The following is a 22,820-nucleotide window of genomic DNA, read 5'->3' as shown; positions in this document are numbered from 1 at the left end:
TAAATATGAACTTTATCGAGCAAAACATACATGTATTGTGTAACATGAAGTCCTATGAGTGCCATCTGATGAAGATCATCAAAGGTTAGTGATTCATTTTAGCTGTATTTCTGGTTTTTGTGATGCCTCTCCTTGCTTGGAAAATGGCTGTGTGGTTTTTCTTGTCTCGGCGCTGTCCTAACATAATCTAATGCTATGCTTTCGCCGTAAAGCCTTTTTGAAATTGGACAATGTGGTTGGATTAATGAGAAGTTCATGTTTAAAATGGTGTAAAATAGTTGTATGTTTGAGAAATTTGAATTATGAGATATTTGTTGTTTTGAATTTGGCGCCCTGCTATTTCACTGGCTGCTATAGCGTCCCACATTTCCCAGAGAGGTTAACCTGTCTGGGCTAGGGGGCAGTATTTTCACGGCCGGATAAAAAACGTACCCGATTTCAACTGGTTACTACTCTTGCCCAGAAACGAGAATATGCATATTATTAGTAGATTTGGATAGAAAACACTCTGAAGTTTCTAAAACTGTTTGAATGGTGTCTGTGAGTATAACAGAACTCATATGGCAGGCAAAAACCTGAGAAAATTCCAAGCAGGAAGTGGCCTGTCTGAGAATTTGTAGTTCTTCTTTCTAGTCCCTTTCGAAACTACAGTATCTCTGGGGTTACGCAGCACTTTCTAAGGCTTCCATTGGCTCTCTAAAGCCTTCAGAAAGCAGATTGAGGCGTCTCCTGTCTCTGGGCAGAGTATGGTAGCTCAGTTTCTCAGTGGTCTGCCTGGTGACTAAGAGATTGGATATGCGCGTTCACGAGACCACGCAGTTTTTTCTTTTCCTCTTTGAATGAATACACTATTGTCCGGTTGGAATATTATCGCTATTTTACGAGAAAAATACAATAAAAATTGATTTTAAACAGCGTTTGACATGCTTCTAAGTACGGTAATGGAACATTTTGAATTATTTTGTCTTGAAATGCGCTCGCGCGTTACCCTTTGGATAGTGACCTGAACGCACGAACAAAACAGAGGTATTTGGACATAACTATGGATTATTTGGAACAAAAACATTTATGGTGGAAGTAGCAGGCCTGTGAGTGCATTCTGATGAAGATCAGCAAAGGTAATACCATTTTTCTAATACTAATTCTGAGTTTAGTGTGCCCCGAAGTTGGCGGGTGTCAAAATAGCTAGCCGTGATGGCTGAGCTATGTACTCAGAATATTGCAAAATGTGCTTTCGCCGAAAAGCTATTTTAAAATCTGACATAGCGATTGCATAAAGGAGTTCTGTATCTATAATTCTTAAAATAATTGTTATGTATTTTGTCAACGTTTATGATTAGTAATTTAGTAAATTCACTGGAAGTTTTCGGTGGGGATACATTTTCTGAACATCACACGCCAATGTAAAAAGCTGTTTTTTTGATATATATATATATATGAACTTGATTGAACAAAACATGCATGTATTGTATAACATAATGTCCTAGGAGTGTCATCTGATGAAGATCATCAAAGGTTAGTGCTTCATTTAGCTGTGTTTTGGGTTTCTGTGACATATATGCTTGCTTGGAAAATGGCTGTGTGATTATTTTGGGCTATGTACTCTCCTAACATAATCTAATGTTTTGGTTTTGCTGTAAAGGCTTTTTGAAATCGGACAATGTGGTTAGATTAACGAGAATCTTATCTTTAAAATGGTGTAAAATAGTTGTATGTTTGAAAAATTGAAATTATTGCATTTTTGAGGTTTTTGTATTTCGCGCCACACTGTTCCACTGGCTGTTGAATAGAGTGGGACGGTGACGTCCCACCTAGCCCATAGAGGTTAAAGGGTTTAGCCCAATATTAATAAATGGCTTTCACCTGGTTGAAGTTAAAGGGTTTAGTCTGGTATTAATAAATGTCTTTCACCTGGTTAACGCTGATGGGCCTTTCCCTGCGTCCGGTCTGTACCAGTAGTTTGTAGGCCAGGACCCCGTCGTCTGAACCGTTCCTGTAGCTGCTCTGTGTGATCCAACCTGCTTCCCAGTCCTGGTCAAATGCTTCCTGCAGAGCTGTAGACACACAACCACAACCATAACACAACCATAACAAAACCCAGACTCGTCTTATAGACTAGACGTAACATAGTACACGTAAATCCGGGACAATAAATTAGTATATGTTATGTTTGATATGGTTACATAAGACAGAAGGTTAATAATTACTGCAGTGGGCTAAATCACAAAAGTATACACCTCACAAACATTGTTGTATTTTGTATTTGTACTTATTATGGATCCCCATTAGCTTCTGCCAAAGCAGCAGCTACTCTTTCTGTCGTCCAGTAAAATTAAGGCAGTTTATACAATTTTTAAACATTACAATACATTCACAGATTTCACAACACATTGTGTGCCCTCAGGCCCCTACTCCACCACTACCACACATCTACAGTACTAAATCCATGTGTATGTATAGTGCGTATGTTTTCGTATGTGTGTGTGTGTATGCATGTGTCAGTGCCAATGTTTGTGTTGCTTCACAGTCCCCACTGTTCTATAAGGTGTTTTTTTATTTGTTTTTAAATCAAATTTTACTGCTTGCGTCAGTTACTTGATGTGGAATAGAGTTCCATGTAGTCATGGCTCTATGTAGTACCGTGTCCCTCCCATAGTCTGTTCTGGACTTGGGGACTGTGAAGAGACCTCTTGTGGCATGTCTTGTGGGGTATGCATGGATGTCCGAGCTGTGTGCCAGTAGTTCAAACAGACAACTCGGTGCATTCAACATATCAGTACCTCTCATAAATAAAAGTAGTGATGAAATCAATCTCTCCTCCAATTTCAGCCAGGAGAGTTTGGCATGCATATTAATATTAGCTCTCTGTGTGTACAAGGGCCAGCCGTGCTGCCCTGTTCTGAGCCAATTTCAATTTTCCAAAGTCATTTTTTGTGGCACCTGACCACACTACTGAACAGTAGTCAAAGTGCAACAAAACTAGGACCTGTAGGACCTGCCTTGTTGATGGTGTTGTTAGGAAGGCAGAGCATCGCTTTATTATAGACAGACTTCTCCCCATCTTAGCTACTACTGCATCAGTATGTTTTGACCATGACAGTTTACAATCTAGTGTTACTCCAAGCAGTTTAGTCATCTCAACTTCCACATTATTTACTACAAGATTTAGTTGAGGTTTAGGGTTTAGTGAGTGTTATGTTCCAAATACAATGCTTTTAGTTTCAGAAATATATTTAAATTCACGCGCAGAGCGCAGCAGATGTTTATTAAGCCTTCGCAGAAGGCAGTAATCGTGGTCACAGGCAATAGTCAAATACATGTAGGCAGTCAAAACAAACAATACCTCACAACCATACAAACAGAAAGAACTGAACTAAATAGGGAGCTGATGAGACCAGGTGAGAAACAAACACATATGAAATAAATGAACAAAAATGAAAGACAGGGCTACGTTCCAGAACGCAAAGAAACTGGGCTATGTTGAAGAACAAAGAAAAAAGAACACAAGGTTGACTAAGAAAAGAAAAGCAGGGGGCGAGGTCCGGCAGGCTGGTTCGACGAGGTCGTGGACTGATCTGACGTTCTGCGTCAAGGATGATGTCCAGTGGGTCTGTTCGCATCTACTACCTAGTGGACTTGGAAGGTTATGGGCCTGAAGACCGGTCCTGGGTTCACAGTAGTCCCCGTTCACACCGAGGTCGGAGAGCGGGACGATCATGGTGAAATGCCTGAATCATCTCTGGGTTGAGGATGTCTTGGTCGGGGACCCAGGACCGGTCTTCAGGCCCATAACCTTCCAAGTCCACTAGGTAGTAGATGCGAGCTCTCAGGCGTTTGGAATAAAGGATGGCCCGAATGGCGTAGGCAGGTTCCCCTCCGACGTCCAACAGTGGGGGTGCACTGCGAGTTGAGACTGGAGGATGAAGAGAACCGGTTTTAACAGAGACACATGAAAGGACGAGGAGATTTTATACTGACGGAGTAACTGGAGGCGGTACGTGACAGGGTTGATGCGATGGGTTATCTTGAATGGACCAATGAAGCGAGGACAGAACTTTTTGCAGGGGAGGCGGAGCCGGATGTCTCTGGTAGAGAGCCACACGCTGTCTGGGGTGAAAGAGTGGCGTAGGTCGACGGCGTCTGTAGGCAAAGCGTTTCTGGGTATTAGAGGCTTCCTGCAGATGCCAGTTAGTGGTCTCCCATACCCACTCACTATGCAGAAACCAGTCGTTGACAGCTGGGACAGTACCAGGCTCCGCCTCCCAGGGAAACACTGAAACGGAGTAAGGCGGAGGGATGTGTGCATGAGTGAGTTCTGAGCATATTCGTCCCAGGCCATATACCGACTCTGTCACGCCCTGACCTGAGAGAGACGGTTTGTTTCTCTATGTGGTTAGGTCAGGCATTCTATGGTGTCTATTTCTTTGTTTTGAGCCGAGTATGGTTCCTAATCAGAGGCAGCTGTCTATCGTTGTCTCTGATTAGGAATCATACTTAGGCAGCCTTTCCCCACTTGTAGCTGTGGGATCTTATTTTGTACTGCTTGTTAAGCCTACAAGACGTTACGGTCGTATTCATTGTTTATTCCTTTTTGTTTGTAGTGCTCTGAGGTAATAAAATACTACAATGAACACTTACCACGCTGCGCTTTGGTCCACTCCTTTTGACGATCGTGACAGAAGATCCCACCACCAAAGGACTAAGCAGTGTGGGCCGATGGACTAGACATGGGAGGACATCCTGGATGGCAAAGGATCCTGGACGTGGGAGGAGATCCAGGCCAGAAGGGATCGCTCCCATGGGAACAGGTGGAAGCAGCGAGGGAGGTACAGTGACGAAATCGACAGGCAAGGCAACAACGGAGGCCCGAGAGGCAGCGGCAAAAAAAGTTTTTTTGGGGGGGCACACGGGTAGAATGGCTAAGGCGGAGACCTGAGCCAACTCCCCGTGCTTACCTTGGGGAGCGAGTGACCGAGCAAGCGCCGTGTTATGCGGTGATGCACACTGTGTCGCCAGTGCGCAGCCCGGTGCGCTCGGTGCAAGCTCCTCACCGTTGCCATGCTAGAGTTGGCCGTCAGCCAGGAAGAAGTGCGCCAGCTCAGCGTATCTGGTCTCCACTGCGTCTCTAAGGCCCAGGTTATCCTGCGCCTGCTCCACGCACGGTACCCCCCGTTCACCAGCGCAGCACAGTTCGTTCTGTACCAGCGCCCCGCCCTTGTTGGGCTACACTGACCATCCAGCCAGGACGGGGTGTGCCAGCCCTGAGCTCCAGACCTCCAGTGCGCCTCCACGGCCCAGTGTGCCCTGTGCCTGCTCTGCGCACCCAGTCTCCTGTGCGTCTCCCCAGTCTGGTGAGACCGGTTCCAGCTCCACGTAGGAAGCCTCCAGTAATGATCAATGGTCCGAAGCCTCCAGTGATAATCCATGGCACGAAGCCTCCAGTGATGATCCATGGCCCGGAGCCTGTAGTGATAATCAATGGCACGAAGCCTCCAGTGAGGATCCATGGCCCGGGGCCTGTAGGGATGATCCATGGCACGAAGCCTCCAGTGATGATCCATGGCCCGGAGCCTGTAGGGATGATCCATGGCATGAAGCCTCCAGTGATAATCCATGGCCCGGAGCCTCCAGTGATGATCCATGGCACAAAGCCTCCAGTGATGATCCATGGCACAAAGCCTCCAGTGATGATCCATGGCACGGAGCCTGCAGCGACGGTCCCCGGTCCGGAACCTACAAGAGACGCTCTCCAGTCCGGAGCCTCCAGCGACGCTCTCCAGTCCGGAGCCTCCAGCGACGCTCTCCAGTCCGGAGCCTCAGCGACGCTCCCCAGTCCGGAGCCTCCAGCGACGCTCCCCAGTCCGGAGCCTCCAGCGACGCTCCCCAGTCCGGAGCCTCCAGCGACGCTCCTCAGTCCGGAGCCTCCAGCGACAGTCCGCAGCCCCGAGTCTTCAGCGACGGTCCGCAGCCCCGAGTCTTCAGCGACGGTCCGCTGCCCGAGTCTTCAGCGACGGTCCGCAGCCCCGAGTCTTCAGCGACGGTCCGCAGCCCCGAGTCTTCAGCGACGGTCCGCAGCCCCGAGTCTTAAGCAACGGTCCGCAGCCCCGAGTCTTCAGCGACGGTCCGCAGCCCCGAGTCTTCAGCGACGATCCGCAGCCCCGAGTCTTCAGCGACGGTCCCCAGCCCAGAGTCTTCAGCGACGATCAGCAGCCCCGAGTCTTCAGCGGCGGTCTGCAGCCCAGAGTCTTCAGCGGCGGTCTGCAGCCCAGAGTCTTCAGCGGCGGTCGGCAGTTCAGAGCCTCCGGCGATGACCCACGGTCTGGTTCCTCCAGCGTCACAGAAGCGGGGGGGATCAGCGGGCGGTGTGGGGGATACGCCCAGAATGGTCTACTATGACAAGGATGTTGGTGTTACCAGAGGATTCAGGAAGGTCTGTGATGAAGTCAACAGCTACGTGGGACAAGGGTCTGTGAGGGATTGGCAAAGGTTGAAGCTTCTCAGAAAGGAGATGACGAGGGCTTTTGGTTTGGGTGCAGACTGGACAGGAGAGTACGTAATCCCTTACGTCGGATGCCAGTGAGGACCACCAGAACTTCAGGGCTAGTAGTTTGGTGGTTTGTGTAATGCCCGGATGTCCTGACCCCAAGGACGTGTGACACCATTGCATCAGTTGGGATCTAACAGCTGCTGGTACGTAACTCTTCCCAGCTGGTGTCTCAGGAGAAGCCGGGTCTGAGGTTAGGCCTTGTATGGCAGAGTGAACCTCCTACTATACCGGTCCCATAATGCAAGAGGAAGGAAGAATGGGTGTAGGGTCTGAGTTACTGGTCGGAAGGTCAAACTGGTGGGAGAGAGCATCAGCGTTTACGTTTTTCCTTCTAGGGATGTAAGTAACATGAAAATGGAAACGTGTGAAGAAGATAGCCCAGCGGGCTTGTCTGGAGTTTAACCTCTTGGACCTTCTGATATATTCCAGGTTACGATGATCTGTCAGGATGAGAAAGGGATGTTGTGTGCCCTCCAACCAGTGGCGCCACTCCCCGAGGGCCAGCTTGATGGGGAGGAGTTCTGTTCCTCACATTGTAATTTCTCTCAGCGGGGGACAACTTCCTGGAGAAGAAGGCACAGGGATGTGATTTGGGAGGTGTTCCCACCCGCTGAGAGAATATGGCTCCTACTCCTACTTCGGAGGCATCCACCTCCAGGGTGAAAGGAAGGGTCGGATCAGGTTGGCGAAGGACAGGAAGTGTGGTTAAGAGGCGTTTCAAGTCAGTGGCGTTTTCAAGTCAGGGCCGTATCAGTCCATTGAAGGGTCCAGGTCTTTTGGCTGGTAAGGGCGGTGAGGGGAGTGGCCGTAGAACTGAAGTTCCGAATGAACCGGCGATAGAAGTCAGAGAACCCAATGAAACGTTGGAGTTCCTTAGCGGTGGTGGGTTTGGGCCAGTTACTGATGGCGGTGACTTTGTTCTCATCCATGCTGACCCCTCCAGGTGTCAGTACGAAGCCGAGGAAGTTTACCGTGGTTACATGGAAGGCACTCTTTTCAGTCTTCACATAAAGGTTATGGTCAAGGAGCCATTGAAGAACCTTTTGCACATGCTGTATCTGTCCCTTCAGGGAGTAGGAGTAAATCAGGATGTCATCAATGTAGATGATGAGAAAGCGGTTGATCATATCCTGGAAAGCCTCATTCATAAAGGATTGGAAGACGCTGGGGGCGTTTGTAAGGCCGTAGGGCATGACCAGGTATTCGTAGTTCCCTCGAGCGGTGATAAAGGTCTTCCATTCGTCGCCTTCACGTATACGGACAAGATTATATGCACATCACAGGTCGAGTTTAGTATACATATTGGCGTGGACCACTTGTTCAAGGGTCACTGGGATCAGAGGAAGAGGGAAACAGTTCCTGACCGTGATGTCATTCAGGGAACGATAATCAATACATGGACAGAGACCAGCGTCCTTTTTTCCAATGAAGAAGAAGCTGGACGCAGCCGGGGAAGAAGGACAAATGAAACCGTTTTCGAGTGATTCATCAATGTAGTTCTCCATTACCTCATTTTCCGGGATAGATAGGGGGTAAACACAGCCCTTCATTGGGGACACTCCAGGGAGTAAGTCAGTGGGCTAAGTAAGTCAGTAGGCTAAGACAACTGGAGAAGCAGGCCCTACGGCCTTACAAACGCCCCTAACTGCATGGGCTCTGGAAGACTTGGACGGGATGATGGAATGAGAAGGTTTCAGGTTCCTGGGTGGCAGAGTTCTTCGGTGATGAGGTGGTCGATGGAGATGGACATAAGAATGTATTGATTTAAATTCTGAAGGTCACTTCTACAGGCCAGCTCTGCCTGAAGTTCCCTGTTGAGCCCTCTTCGGTAGACGGTAAGTAAAGCTGCCTCATTCCATCCACTCCCTGCAGCCATGGAGCGGAACTCGAGGGCATACTCGGCAGCTGAATTGCGTCCTTGTTGAAGTTCTATGAGGAAATATCCTATAGGCCGACCGGAGGGAGAGTGATCGAATACCAATTTGAAGAGGGTGTGGAAATGGGTCTCGGATCCGAGTTCTGTGGTGTTGGCAGTCCATATGACGGTGGACCAATCCAGGGCTTTGCCTGTGAGTAGAGACAACAAAATCCAACCTGCTTGTCGGTGGCAAAGTTAGTGGGTTTGTGCTCAATGTATTTTCTGCATTTCATCAGAAATCCCTGACATTTCCCAGGTGAACCGTCATATTTTCCAGGCATGGATATGAATGAAGGAGGGCTATGGGTTACGATACCTGGCATCGGAGGAGTAGGGATAGGCTGGCGGAGAAGATGGCACATTTCCTCCATAAGCTCTTCTTGCTGGGCTTAGGTGCCGCTGTAGCTCCACTGAATCCATTCCGTTTTTAAGTGAGGTATTCTGCAATGAATACTCAGGGAGAAAAAGGTGTAGATTCCCGCGCAGAGCACGGCAGATGTTTATTAAGCTTTCACAGAAGGCAGGAATCATGGTCACAGGCAGGCAATGGTCAAACACAGGTAGACAGTCAAAAACAAACAATAACTCACAACCATACAAACAGAAAGATTATGAATTAAATAGGGAGCTGATGAGACCAGGTGAGAAACTAACCCAGGTGAAATCAATGAACAAAAATTAAGAACACCAAGAAACAGGGCTACGGTCAAGAACACAAAGAAAAAGAACATAAGGTTGACTAAGAAAAGAAAAGAAGAACCTTACAGGGCTAACTTATTCCTTGCCATCACTGTGAAACTAACTGCAGCTCTTTGTTGAGTGTTGCAGTCATTTCAGTCATTGTAGTAGCTGACGTGCATATTGTTGAGTCATCCGCATACATAGAAACTCTGGCTTTACTCAGTCAGTGGCATGTTAGTAAAAACTATTTAAAAGCAAGGGGCCTAAACAGCTACCCTGGGGAATTCCTGATTCTAACTGGATTATATTTGATAGGCTTCCATTAAAGAACACCCTCTGTGTTCTGTTAGACAAGTAACTCGTTATCCACATTATAGAAAGGGATGTAAAGCCATAACACATGTTTTTCCAGCAGCAGACTATGCTCAATAATGTCAAAAGCTGCACTGAAGTCTAACAAGACAGCCCCCACAATCATTTTATCATCAATTTCTCTCTGCCAATCATCAGTCATTTGTGTAAGTGCTGTGCTTGTTGAGTGTCCTTCCCTATAAGCATGCTGAAATTCTGTTGTCAATTTGTTTACTGTAAAATAGCATTGTATCTGGTCAAACACAATTTTTTCCAGAAGTTTAGTAAGGGTTGGTAACAGGCTGATTGGTTGACTATCTGAGCCAGTAAAGGGGTCTTTACTATTCTTGGGTAGCGGAATGACTTTAGCTTCCCTCCAGGCCTGAGGGCACATGCTCTCTTGTAGGCTTAAATTGAAGATGTGGCAAATAGGAGTGGCAATATTGTCTACTTTTATCCTCAATCATTTTTCATCTAGATTGTCAGACCCTGGTGGCTTGTCATTGTTGACAGACAACAATCATTTTTTCACCTCTTCCACACTGACTTTACGGAATTTAAAAGTACAATTCTTGTCTTTCATAATTTGGTCCGATATACTTGGATGTGTAGTGTCAACGTTTGTTATGGGCTTACAAAAATAAGACACCTGTACCATGTCAGATATAGAGTTGAAATGTATTCCATTTTGAGTTTGCATCCCAATATTACACTATATGCATCACAGAAGACTGAAATATAACAAAACTGTTTGACATAGAAACACCAGATTTTCAACAGGTGTTTTTAAACAATGTTTATTAATAGCGAATGTTAGCGTTAGCCACCTATCTAACAATAGCAAAACAAATTGGGATTCATAACATATCATTCGTTTTGCTAATTTGTAACATATTGTGCAAATTGTAATTTATAACATATCATATGAATTGTAATTCGTAACATAGTTACATAATAATATGAAATGCCCTGAGACCATGTTGCAAAACTATTCATCATAACACACAAAGCAACAATAACATAACCATACATCACAACACAACACACAAAACGACCACAACACAACCATAACATAACCAAACATCACAAAACAACCTTAACATAACCATATCATAACCATACATCACAACATATTAAACACAACCCCACTCTAGTCTACAAAACTGAACTGAACACACAATCATGACCACATCAAAAACAGGACCACATTCTACACATTCTAGACCAACAGAACTATCAAGATTACATTCAATGTATTTTTTTGGCACTGAGTAAATGTCAGCGTGCATTTACTGTGAACACTGAGGCTGTACCCACTTTAAGTTACAGTTTTAACTAGGGATGCATGATATATGATATTCTCTGATAGAATTCAGTGTGTCAAATCGGAGGGCCTGTTGTCCGGACCTCTGGCAGTCTCTATGGGGGTGCCACAGGGTTCAATTCTTGGGCCGACTCTTTTCTCTGTATACATCAATGATGTCGCTCTTGCTGCTGGTGAGTCTCTGATCCACCTCTACGCAGACGACACCATTCTGTATACTTCTGGCCCTTCTTTGGACACTGTGTTAACTAACCTCCAGACGAGCTTCAATGCCATACAACTCTCCTTCTGTGGCCTCCAACTGCTCTTAAATACAAGTAAAACTAAATGCATGCTCCTCAACCGATCGCTGCCTGCACCTGCCCGCCTGTCCAGCATCACTACTCTGGACGGTTCTGACTTCTGAATATGTGGACAACTACAAATACCTAGGTGTCTGGTTAGACTGTAAACTCTCCTTCCAGACTCACATCAAACATCTCCAATCCAAAGTTAAATCTAGAATTGGCTTCCTATTTCGCAAAAAAGCATCTTTCACTCATGCTCCCAAACATACCCCCGTAAAACTGACCATCCTACCGATCCTCGACTTCGCCGATGTTATTTACAAAATAGCCTCCAATACCCTACTCAATAAATTGGATGCAGTCTATCACAGTGCCATCCGTTTTGTCACCAAAGCCCCATATACTACCTACCACTGTGACCTGTACGCTCTCGTTGGCTGGCCCTCGCTTCATACTCGCCGACAAACCCACTGGCTCCAGGTCATCTACAAGACCCTGCTAGGTAAAGTTCCCCCTTATCTCAGCTCGCTGGTCACCATAGCAGCACCCACCTGTAGCACGCGCTCCAGCAGGTATATCTCTCTGGTCACCCCCGAAGCCAATTCCTCCTTCGGCTGCCTCTCCTTCCAGTTCTCTGCTGCCAATGACTGGAACGAACTACAAAAATCTCTAAAACGGGAAACACTTATCTCCCTCACTAGCTTTAAGCACCAGGTGTCAGAGCAGCTCACAGATTACTGCACCTGTACATAGCCCATCTATAATTTAGCCCAAACAACTACCCCTTCCCCTACTGTATTTATTTATTTAGCTCCTTTGCACCCCATTATTTCTATTTCTACTTTCTTCCACTGCAAATCTACCATTCCAGTGTTTTACTTGCTATATTGTATTTACCTCGCCACCATGGCCTTTTTTGACTTTACCTCCCTTATCTCACCTCATTTGCTCACTTTGTATATAGACTTATTTTTCTACTATATTATTGACTGTATGTTTGTTTTACTCCATGTGTAACTCTGTGTTGATGCATGTGTCAAACTGCTTTGCTTTGTCTTGGCCAGGTCGCAATTATAAATGAGAACTTGTTCTCAACTTGCCTACCTGGTTAAATAAAGGTGAAATAAAATAAAAAATAAAATAAAATATCGGTGAACATATCGGAATTGGCCGATATTATCTAAAAATGCCAACATCGTAATCGGCCGATGTCTAGTTTAGCAGCAATGTTAAAAACCTATGTCAAAAAACCGTGCATACCTATATATCGTACAGTGCCTTGCAAAAGTATTCATCCCACGGAGCACCATTAAATCCATTATAAAAAAATTGAAAGAATATGGCACCACAACAAACCTGCCAAGAGATGGCTGCGCACCAAATCTCACGGACCAGGCAAGGAGGGCATTCATTAGAAAGGCAACAAAGGTAACCCTGAAGGAGCTGCAAAGCTCCACAGCGGAGATTGGAGTATCCGTCCATAGGACCACTTTAAGCTATATGCTCCACAGAGCTGTGCTTTACGCAAGAGTGCGCAGGAAAAAAGCCATTGCTTAAAGAAAAACATAAGCAAGCACGTTTGGTGTTCGCCAAAGGCATGTGGGAGACTCCCCAAACATATGGAAGAAGGTACTCTGGTCAGATGAGACTAAAATTAAGCTTTTTGGCCATTGAGGAAAATGTTTTCTCTGGCGCAAACCCAACATCTCCCAACACCCCCAGAACATTATCCCCACAGTAAAGCATGGTGGTGGCAGCATCATGCCGTGGGGATGTTTTTCATCGGCAGGGACTGGGAAACTGGTCAGATTTGAAGGAATGATGAATGGCGCTAAATACAGGGAAATTCTTAAGGGAAACCTGTTTCAGTCTTCAAGAGATTTGAGACTGGGACAGAGGTTCACCTTCCAGCAGGACAATGACCCTAACCATACTGCTAAAGCAACACTGGAGTGGTTTAAGGGGGAGTGGTTTAAGGGGAAACACTTAAATGCCTTGGAATGCCCTAGTCAAAGCCCAGACCTCAATTGAGAATCTGTGGTACGACTTAAAGATTGCTGTACACCAGCAGAACCCACCCAACTTGAAGGAGCTGGAGCAGTTTTGCCTTGAAAAATGGGCAGAAATCCCAGTGGCTAGATGTGCCAAGCTTATAGAGACATACCCCAAGAGACTTGCAGCTGTAATTGCTGCAAAAGGTGGCTCGACAAAGTATTGACTTTGGGGGGTGAATAGTTATGCACTCACGTTTTCGTCTTATTTCTTATTTTTTTATTATTTTACCTTTATATAACTAGGCAAGTCAGTTAAGAACAAATTCTTATTTACAATGACCACCGAAGAACAGTGGGTTAACTGCATTGTTCAGGGGCAGAACGACAGATTTTTACCTTGTCAGCTCGGGGATTCGATCTAGGAACTTTTCGGTTACTGGCCCAACACTCTAACCACTAGGCTACCTGCCGCCCCGCCGTCCCATTCGTTTCACAATAAAAAATATTTTGCATCTTCAAAGTGGTAGGCATGTTTTGTAATTAAAATAATACAAACCCCCCAAAATATATTTTAATTCCAGGTTGTAAGGCAACAAAATAAGAAAATTGCCAAGGGGGTGAATACTTTCGTACGCCACTGTAGGTACATGACGTAATGATGCCAACTAAAATGTTGCGCTACATGTGCAACATAGCATTCCTAACCTAGCCCACACAATGTCTGCTGTGTGGATCGAGCAGTCAACAAGTCGAGCAGTCGTTTGAAAGAGTAAAAACATTTCAGTGAGACAACTCAAAGGCGAAATCCATTAAAGCCAAGATAATGGTCGAGCACCGGTACACACTACCAAGTGCGGTATTTTTCAGATGTTTCCCTACCGGAGGTAAACTATAATAGCGTCACTGCTATTAGCTTCACGACATACATACTATGGAACGCCGTTTGGGTCTTTGCATGTCAACAACGATACAGTAGCACTGTCAAAAGATTTACAAAAAAGTCTGCAAACAAGCAAACACTGACCACAAACGATGTGTTTACAATGCCACGTTGGTAATAAAGCATTATTTGTTCGACCGCAACTTCTGGGTTAGCTAGCTAGCTTTAGCTTGGTACCTAGCTAGCACCAATACAACCAGCCTGAAAACAATGACCAGTAGAAACTGCAGTCATTTCCACTATTCTTAGCAATGATTTAGGAATCCTTGTGAGTAAGTATTAGCTAGGTTTCCGCTTGTTGTTCGCCTATTGAATTTGAACTTCAGTTCATGAAAATAAATAGCTAGCCAGCTACTTAACCCTGTTTCCCACAGCTAACGTTATAAGCAGCCAGCTAGCTTCATCTGGCTAGTGAGGCTCGACCTGACCGGGTTATGTGTTGTAAAGCTAGCCACAAGGATTAGGCACAATAGTGGAATTTGAGGTTTTCCTTCAAAATAAAAGTACCTCTTTCAAAGAGATGCAGAAAGTTACAATTGGTGGAATCATGCAATATTTAGACTAGATAATGTTAAACAAGGTTGGAATGTGCAGCAATGAAATGCAGCAATAAATCTATTCGGTGACACCCACAGAACAAAACTGTGAAGAGTTTACGCAAATATTAGCATTGTAGCTCTTATCGCGGGACTGTGACAGTGTGTAATCACCTCCCCAGTAAGCCTATTGTGTGTATTGACATTCATATTACACTGTACAGCTTTACCTAAGGATTGGGGATCGATGAAATGGGGTAACAGTCTACTCAATACCCAATATATTTTTTTTCCCAACGTCCTGCTCAGAGTTATCAGACTCCAAAACATCTAAGCAGTATTGTTTTTCCTCTGGAATAGTGTTCAATACACATATGTTGACAATAAATGTAGCTCAACTCAAAGTTGTTTCAGAGTCCAGCAATATGAGCTACGATGCTAATGTTCTCTTGGTGACACTGAGTAGACTGATACCCCATGTCATTGATCCACAATCCATAGGTAAGGCTGTACAGTGAAATAAGTATGCCCCCAATGCAATTCTAAAGTAAAATACATTCAGAGTGATTTTTGTCAAATAACAAATTATTGTCTTTGTTGATTTTAAATAACAACAATCCAACCTTGTTTAGCATGATCTATTCAATTATGGCATAATATACTTTTATTTTGAAGGCTAACCGCAAAGTCCACTATGGTGGCTAATCCTTATTGTGGCTAGCTTCACATAGATGGGTCCGACCAGCCTTAATCAAATAAGAACTGTCTTATAAATTAGGGTTATTTTAGATGATGACACCTAGCTATATAGTTAGCTATCTAACGATAGCTACTGAAACAGATTATGTCATTTTGCTATGTTTTTGAGGAAGAACATTGTTTGCATCCATGAGCTAGCTAGCTTTTTTTATGACCAGCACTGTAGTTGCGCAAGACAACTTTACCAGCATCATAGCATACGTATCGATGAATCGTTGTCATATATGAAATACGAGTGATAGTGTAATCAATGTATAAGAACTACGTAAAAAATTTATGAACGCGTTAAATTATTACGTAACGTGCAGTCATATTCTGGTCCTGATTGGTCAACAAGCTTATTTGACATTTCAAATAGTGTTATTTCACGTGTATCTTTTTTGACATGCAAAGACCCAAACGGCGTTCCATAGAAATCCTGGTTGAGAATGAAATGACTGAACAAATGAACAATGAAACAGCACAGCAAGTAAGTGAAAGAAATGGGCTTTGATTATGTTTTACTGGTAATGTGGACATACATAAATGCCAACAAAATAACTTTTTGGTCACTGTGTGTGTGTGTGTGTGTGTGTGTGTGTGTGTGTGTGTGTGTGTGTGTGTGTGTGTGTGTTTGTGTGTGTGTGTAACCTTTATTTAACTAGGCAAGTCAGTTCAGAACAAATTCTTATTACAATGACGGCCCGGACAACGTTGGGACAATTGTGTGCCGCCCGACAGGACACCCAATCATGGCCGGATGTGATACAGCCTGGATTCGAACCAGGGACTGTAGTGACGCCTCTTGCACTGAGAGGCAGTGCCTTAGACCCCTGCATCCATGTCTGTGTGTTAACTATTTAACTGTACTAGAATGCTGAAAAGGCCGAAAAAATTGTAAATATCGGTTATCAGTATCAGGGTTTTTTGGCAAGGAAAATATCGGACATCGGCCAAAAATGTCATATCGGTACATCACTTGTTTTAATCCTATCCCAAACCTTTACCCTTACCTTAACCATTCAGAATGATTACCTACATTTAACCCTATCACAAACCTTTACCCTTACCTTAACCATTCAGAATGAGTACCCACATTTAACCCTATCACAAACCTAATATCGGATATCGGCCAAAGGTATCATATCGGTACATCACTTGTTTTAACCCTATACCAAACCTTTACCCTTACCTTAACCATTCAGAATGAATACCTACATATAACCCTATCACAAACATTTACCCTTACCTTAACCATTCAGAATGAGTACCATTTTCAGAATGAGTACATTTAACCCTCGTTTGACGTTTGGAGAAATGGAACAATACAGAGCATCAGGAGAAACAAAAACACTTTGAAATTTGGCGTTTGGAGAACGTGGATGAACGTCTAATTCTGCAGTAAGCAACAACACCAGCAGCAGGTCTCTCTCTGTCTTTCTCTCTGTGTATGGCTGTGGGTTGTTTGCATGCTTGTGTCTGCTTGATCTGGAATCTCAGCACAAAGTGTTGAAAGTGTTCAATCTCTTTCAAATGTTTGAGTTGTGAGACTAGTAATCCACAGTTTATTAGTCAATGTGTCTCAGTTTCAGACCTACACACACAGAGGGATAATGATTGTGTAATTACACACATTCTCCCCCGCACTACACTATGAGACTTCACCAAATGCCTTGTTAAAAGACGTTGGGACACACTGTGCTACTTAGTGCTTTGTATAAGAGCAGGACAAAACACTGTATCAAACTGACATGCTTTTTTTCTTTCAAGTAGAACTAGCTGAGAATATCTCTCTACCTCTTAATTTCTCTCCTTCATGCTCTCTAGCTCCACTTCATTCTCTCTCTCCTCCTGGCCTCCCCCTCTTCCCCTGTCTGCTCCACCTGGCCAGTAGCTTGTTTCTGGGACAGAAAGGTCTAAGATCTCCCCCTGCTCGCTGTCTGGGTCCAATTTGTCCAGCCATCTCTCACCGAGCAATATTAAACACAGCTCTCTGTAACTCACCCGCTCTGCAGCTCCCGCCCAGCCACACACACGCATACACAAATGCACGTGCAGACACAGATGAATATACACACGTACATGTACAAGCACTTCAATCCTCACTAGTGTCGTGTACTTGTCTACACAGAGCCACAGCTAATGAGGACAGCTGTCAAATATGACAACAACAAAGTGTGTGTGTGAAAGCCTGTATATTTCTAAGTACTATATATGTATCGCCCCGCCTGGCTCACCTTGCAGCCAGTCCCTGAAGTAGTGGAGCCACATGCGTGGTAGCTGTCCGTCGTCCTCTCTCAGTACATAGCGGACAGTGTTGAAGCTGTGGTGCAGCTGGTAGAGCAGGGGCTGGGCCTGGGAGTACTCCGCCCGCTGGGTCACCACGTACATGTTGTAGAAAGAGAAGAACTTGAACTGGGCCCCGATGAAGTCGTACTCGCTGGTCTCCCTGGGAACGATGTCGGTCAGCTCCAGCCCGTCCCGCACCCGTGTGGTCCCGTACAGACTGACCACCAGCAGGGCCAGGAACAACAGGATGACCACTACCTGTAGTGAGGGATGGAAGGGAGGAGGGAGCGAGGGGGGAGAGAGGGAAGGGGTGATTGAGGGAGGTAATTGCACTACACCAAACATGGCTGGTCCTTTACAGACTGATGCCCAGCAACCACAGAAACATCCAATGTGAACTGGAGATGAGTGTTAAGTGCAAAAGTTGTGCACTATATAGGGAATAGGGTGCCATTTTAGACGCAGTCACACCAGGTAGCTACCACTATCAGGACCTGTTTTACTATCCCAGTTAGTGACCCATCTCAACACTCCAGCAATACTAATGTAGTGACTGACTACAGGCTGAGTCAGTCAGGTCAGGAGGTCAGGTTAAGGGCCCACCCAGGAGAGAAGAGAGAAGTGTTTTTAGTCAGATACTGACCACAGACTGAAAGCCTGGTCTGATCTAGCCTTGCTCTAAGAGATATGATTAATAGAACGTACTGGAACGTACTGGAACAGAGCTAGCTCTTTGGTTAGCTAGCTCTGTGGTTAGCTAGCTCTGTGGTTAGCTAGCTCTGACTCAGCAGGCAGGGAGAGTTAGCCACTGCTAGTGAGACAGACAGGGAGACAGACAGACTGACCTTGGTGGTGGGCTGCAGTAGGAAGGGGGCGTAGTGCTTCTCGGCAAAGGAGGCCAAGGTCCACCGGGAGCAATGGGGCTCCAGACAGTGCAGCCCCAGAGAGGCCCCTCCAAACTGGGACAGCAGATCCCTGGTGGAGCTGGCACTCTCCCCCGACACACACACCCCCTCCCCCACTTGGGGGGAGACAGTGGGGACGCCAGAGGACGACTGGGGAGGAGAAAGGACCGAGCCTGAACCACGGCTACCGTTGTTGTTGTTGAGGTTGACGTGACCACTGCTACTCCCACTCTGGCTGAGATGGTTGCTGTGGTGGTTGTTGTTTCCGTGACTGGCGTGACTAGCGTGACTAGCATGACTGGTGTTGGGGTTGTTGGCGGGGCCGGTGGCGACAGGCGTCGGTGTGAAGGGTTGTACGGAGATCTGGGATCTGGGTTCGGCCGTAGTGTAAAAGGCCTGAGTCCTGGGGTCGTACTCTGTCCTCAGCTGGACAGTAGACTGCATGGTGATCTGAGTCTGCTGGGAGAAACAATGGCTGCTGTAGGACGGGGGTGAGCTGCAGTATGTGGGAGGGGTGGTGTGGTAGGAAGGGCGAGGGGGGCTGTAGCGACTGCTGTCCGCTCCGTCCACGTGGACCTGGGGCTCGATCTGGATCACCCTGTTAGCGCAAGGGCTGGAGGGACACAGACAGAGAGACAGACCATTAGCACTGGGGCTGGAGTCAAACAGACAGACAGACAGACAGACAGACAGACAGACAGACAGACAGACAGACAGACAGACAGACAGACAGACAGACAGACAGACAGACAGTTAGCACTGGAGCTGAAGACAGACAGACAGACAGTCAGACATACAGAGAGACAGATAGACAGACAGAAAGACAGTTAGCACTGGGGCTGAAGACAGACAGTCAGACATACAGACAGACAGACAGACAGACAGACAGACAGACAGACAGACAGACAGACAGACAGACAGACAGACAGACAGACAGACAGAGACAGAAAGAAAGAAAGAAAGAAAGACAGTTAGCACTGGGGCTGAAGACAGACAGTCAGACATACAGACAGACAGATAGACAGACAGACAGAAAGACAGTTAGCACTGGGGCTGAAGACAAACAGTCAGACATACAGTTATCCCTGGTGCTGGAGACAAACAGAAAGACAGAAAAACAGTTAGCACAGGGGCTGGAGACAAACAGAAAGACAGAAAAACAGTTAGCACTGGGGCAGGAGACAAACAGAAAGACAGACAGACAGTTAGCACTGGGGCTGGAGACAAACAGAAAGACAGACAGACAGTTAGCACTGGGGCTGGAAACAAACAGAAAGACAGACAGACAGTTAGCACTGGGGCTGGAGACAAACAGAAAGACAGAAAAACAGTTAGCACTGGGGCTGGAGACAAACAGAAAGACAGACAGACAGTTAGCACTGGGGCTGGAAACAAACAGAAAGACAGACAGACAGTTAGCACTGGGGCTGGAGACAAACAGAAAGACAGACAGACAGTTAGCACTGGGGCTGGAGACAAACAGAAAGACAGAAAAACAGTTAGCACTGGGGCTGGAGACAGACAGTCAGACATACAGACAGACAGATAGACAGACAGACAGAAAGACAGTTAGCACTGGGGCTGAAGACAAACAGTCAGACATACAGTTATCCCTGGTGCTGGAGACAAACAGAAAGACAGACAGACAGTTAGCACTGGGGCTGGAGACAAACAGAAAGACAGAAAAACAGTTAGCACTGGGGCTGGAGACAAACAGAAAGACAGAAAAACAGTTAGCACTGGGGCTGGAAACAAATAGAAAGACAGAAAAACAGTTAGCACTGGGGCAGGAGACAAACAGAAAGACAGACAGACAGTTAGCACTGGGGCTGGAGACAAACAGAAAGACAGAAAAACAGTTAGCACTGGGGCTGGAGACAAACAGAAAGACAGAAAAACAGTTAGCACTGGGGCTGGAAACAAACAGAAAGACAGACAGACAGTTAGCACTGGGGCTGGAGACAAACAGAAAGACAGAAAAACAGTTAGCACTGGGGCTGGAAACAAACAGAAAGACAGACAGACAGTTAGCACTGGGGCTGGAGACAAACAGAAAGACAGACAGACAGTTAGCACTGGGGCTGGAGACAAACAGAAAGACAGAAAAACAGTTAGCACTGGGGCTGGAAACAAACAGAAAGACAGACAGACAGACAGACAGACAGACAGACAGACAGACAGACAGACAGACAGACAGACAGACAGACAGTTAGCACTGGAGCTGGAGACAAACAGACAGTCAGACAGCCAGACAGACAAACAGACAGTTAGCACTTTGGCATGAGAAAAACAGACAGACAGACAGTTAGCACTGGAGCTGGAGATGTCTGCCTCTGTGAGTGTATTTAACGTGTGCCTCTGTGAGTGTATTTAACGTGTGCCTCTGTGAGTGTATTTAACGTGTGCCTCTGTGAGTGTATTTAACGTGTGCCTCTGTGAGTGTATTTAACGTGTGCCTCTGTGAGTGTATTTAACGTGTGCCTCTGTGAGTGTATTTAACGTGTGCCTCTGTGAGTGTATTTAACGTGTGCCTCTGTGAGTGTTTAGCAGCTGAACACGCACAGGCAAGCAGGCAGACAGGCAGACAGACACGTAGACAGGCAGGAAGTCAGTCAGGCAGACAGACAGGCTGACAGACCGGCAGGTGATGTTTAATAAAGAGAGAGAAGGATAAACAGACAGCCAGACAGAAAAGCCGACAGAAAGAAAACTCTGAACTGTAATTAAATGATCAGTGAGGGGGATTTGAGGTAGAGAGAGACACTCAGCTGTAATCACATGGAAAAATACAACACACAAGGTGGGGAGGGATATAGAGGGCTTGATTCAGTCCATATCGCTGAAGTTCAGCGCTATAGCACGATTGAAATGTAAAGGTAATTTCCGATTGAGCAGACATATGGAGTGTTTACCATGAATCTCCGCTAACGCAGGAAAACTGCCTTTATACTTCTATCATGCTGTAGTGCAGCCCTTCAGCGTTACGGATTGAATCAAGCTCATAGTGTGTGTGTGTTTGTGTGTGTAACCTGTAGAAGCAGCAGAAAATGTCAAAACGCCGGTCCTCTCTGCGATACAGGTCCATACTGAGGATGGCAGGGAAGATGAGCAGCACCATGGCAAAGTTAAACACGACCACCACCGCAGCCTGGTCAGGGAGAACACACACAGGGAACAAGATGTTAAATTAAATCATCAGATTGCCATGACCTATGTGAAGGTGGAAGGGGGTAGTTCATATTGTTCCTAACCATACCCTTATCACACCGGCCCCTCTAAACACACACACACACACACGCACACACACACATACCGGCATGCGCACCCACACACACACACACACACACACTCACACACAAAGTGTACATATTTCATATCATAACACTGAAGTAAGAGATAAAGTGAGTTAACCCACATAAAAAATACTACAGTTTACTATAGAATACTATAGTACTTAGTTTCATAGTATTCTGTAGTTGTCACGGATCCTTCCCGAACTTTCATCACGCACACCTGTCCCCTATTCCCACTGATTAGTACTTGAAACCAAAGTGTGCCCTTTGGTTTCCGTTGTCTGTCGATTATTGTTACAATGTCCGTTGGTGTGAGTGAGTAACTGTGCTGTGTGTTTTGGCTTTCGTGGCCTTGTGGATTGCGCAGATGATTACGGGTCTCGTCCCGTGTGTTAATCATTGTGCGCGTGTGTATTTATTCGAGGTACTCCTCACTCTTTTGTTTTGGGTTTCGACCGTGTTTTTGTTACGTGTTTGTTTGGTCTTCATCCCCGTGCCTTTACACAGCACGCCGTAATTTGGGCTTAATAAAAAAAACGATTACACATTCCTGCGTCTGTCTCCTGATCCTTCATGCCAACGTGACAGTAGCGAACTGTAGTACACTGTAGAATACTATACTCCACACTGCAGTATCCCTCGATCGTGTAGTGCTTACAGCTTATAGAATGTTGTAGTGTACTGTACAATACTATACTACACACTGTAGTATTCCTCGATCGTGTTTGGTAGTATACTGTAGAATACACTACACACTGTAGTACCTTTCAGTCATTCGTTTTTCTCAATCACGTACAAGCATTTTTTTTATCTGTGTTGAAACATATCTATAGGAAAACAGCAATGATCAAATGCTCAAATACATTTACAGTACTTCTGATCATTTTCTTGCCTTTGTACCTGACTTCATATGTTAGACCACCTTTTGCAAAACATGAAATACAAATGTCATCTGCTATGCGGACGACACACAGCTGTACATTTCAATGAAACATGGTGAAGCCCCAAAATTGCCCT

The 22,820-nt window shown here is 45.6% G+C and overlaps 1 protein-coding gene across 5 annotated transcripts in view; it reads right to left on the bottom strand.

Moving 5' to 3' along the window:
- Positions 1-22,820, bottom strand: part of LOC106580561 (protein patched homolog 1) — a 164,229-nt gene that overhangs the window by 45,742 nt on the left and 95,667 nt on the right. For all 5 annotated transcript variants that reach the window (XR_006760919.1, XR_006760918.1, XR_006760917.1 and 2 more), the window contains exons 13-16: positions 21,540-21,658; positions 18,451-19,123; positions 17,554-17,863; positions 1,912-2,054 (exon numbers count right to left, since the gene is read on the bottom strand). Coding sequence is in view for 1 of the 5 variants with exons in the window: in XM_014161750.2 (XP_014017225.2) it covers positions 1,912-2,054; positions 17,554-17,863; positions 18,451-19,123; positions 21,540-21,658 (1,245 nt within the window). In the remaining 4 variants the exon portion in view is untranslated. The remainder of the gene's footprint in view (positions 1-1,911; positions 2,055-17,553; positions 17,864-18,450; positions 19,124-21,539; positions 21,659-22,820) is intronic.

The sequence above is a fragment of the Salmo salar genome, chromosome ssa20 (assembly GCF_905237065.1).
Source record: "Salmo salar chromosome ssa20, Ssal_v3.1, whole genome shotgun sequence".
Lineage (NCBI taxonomy): Eukaryota > Metazoa > Chordata > Actinopteri > Salmoniformes > Salmonidae > Salmo > Salmo salar.
Note: the sequence above shows the minus strand (reverse complement) of the source record. Positions and strands in the feature narration are given on the sequence as shown.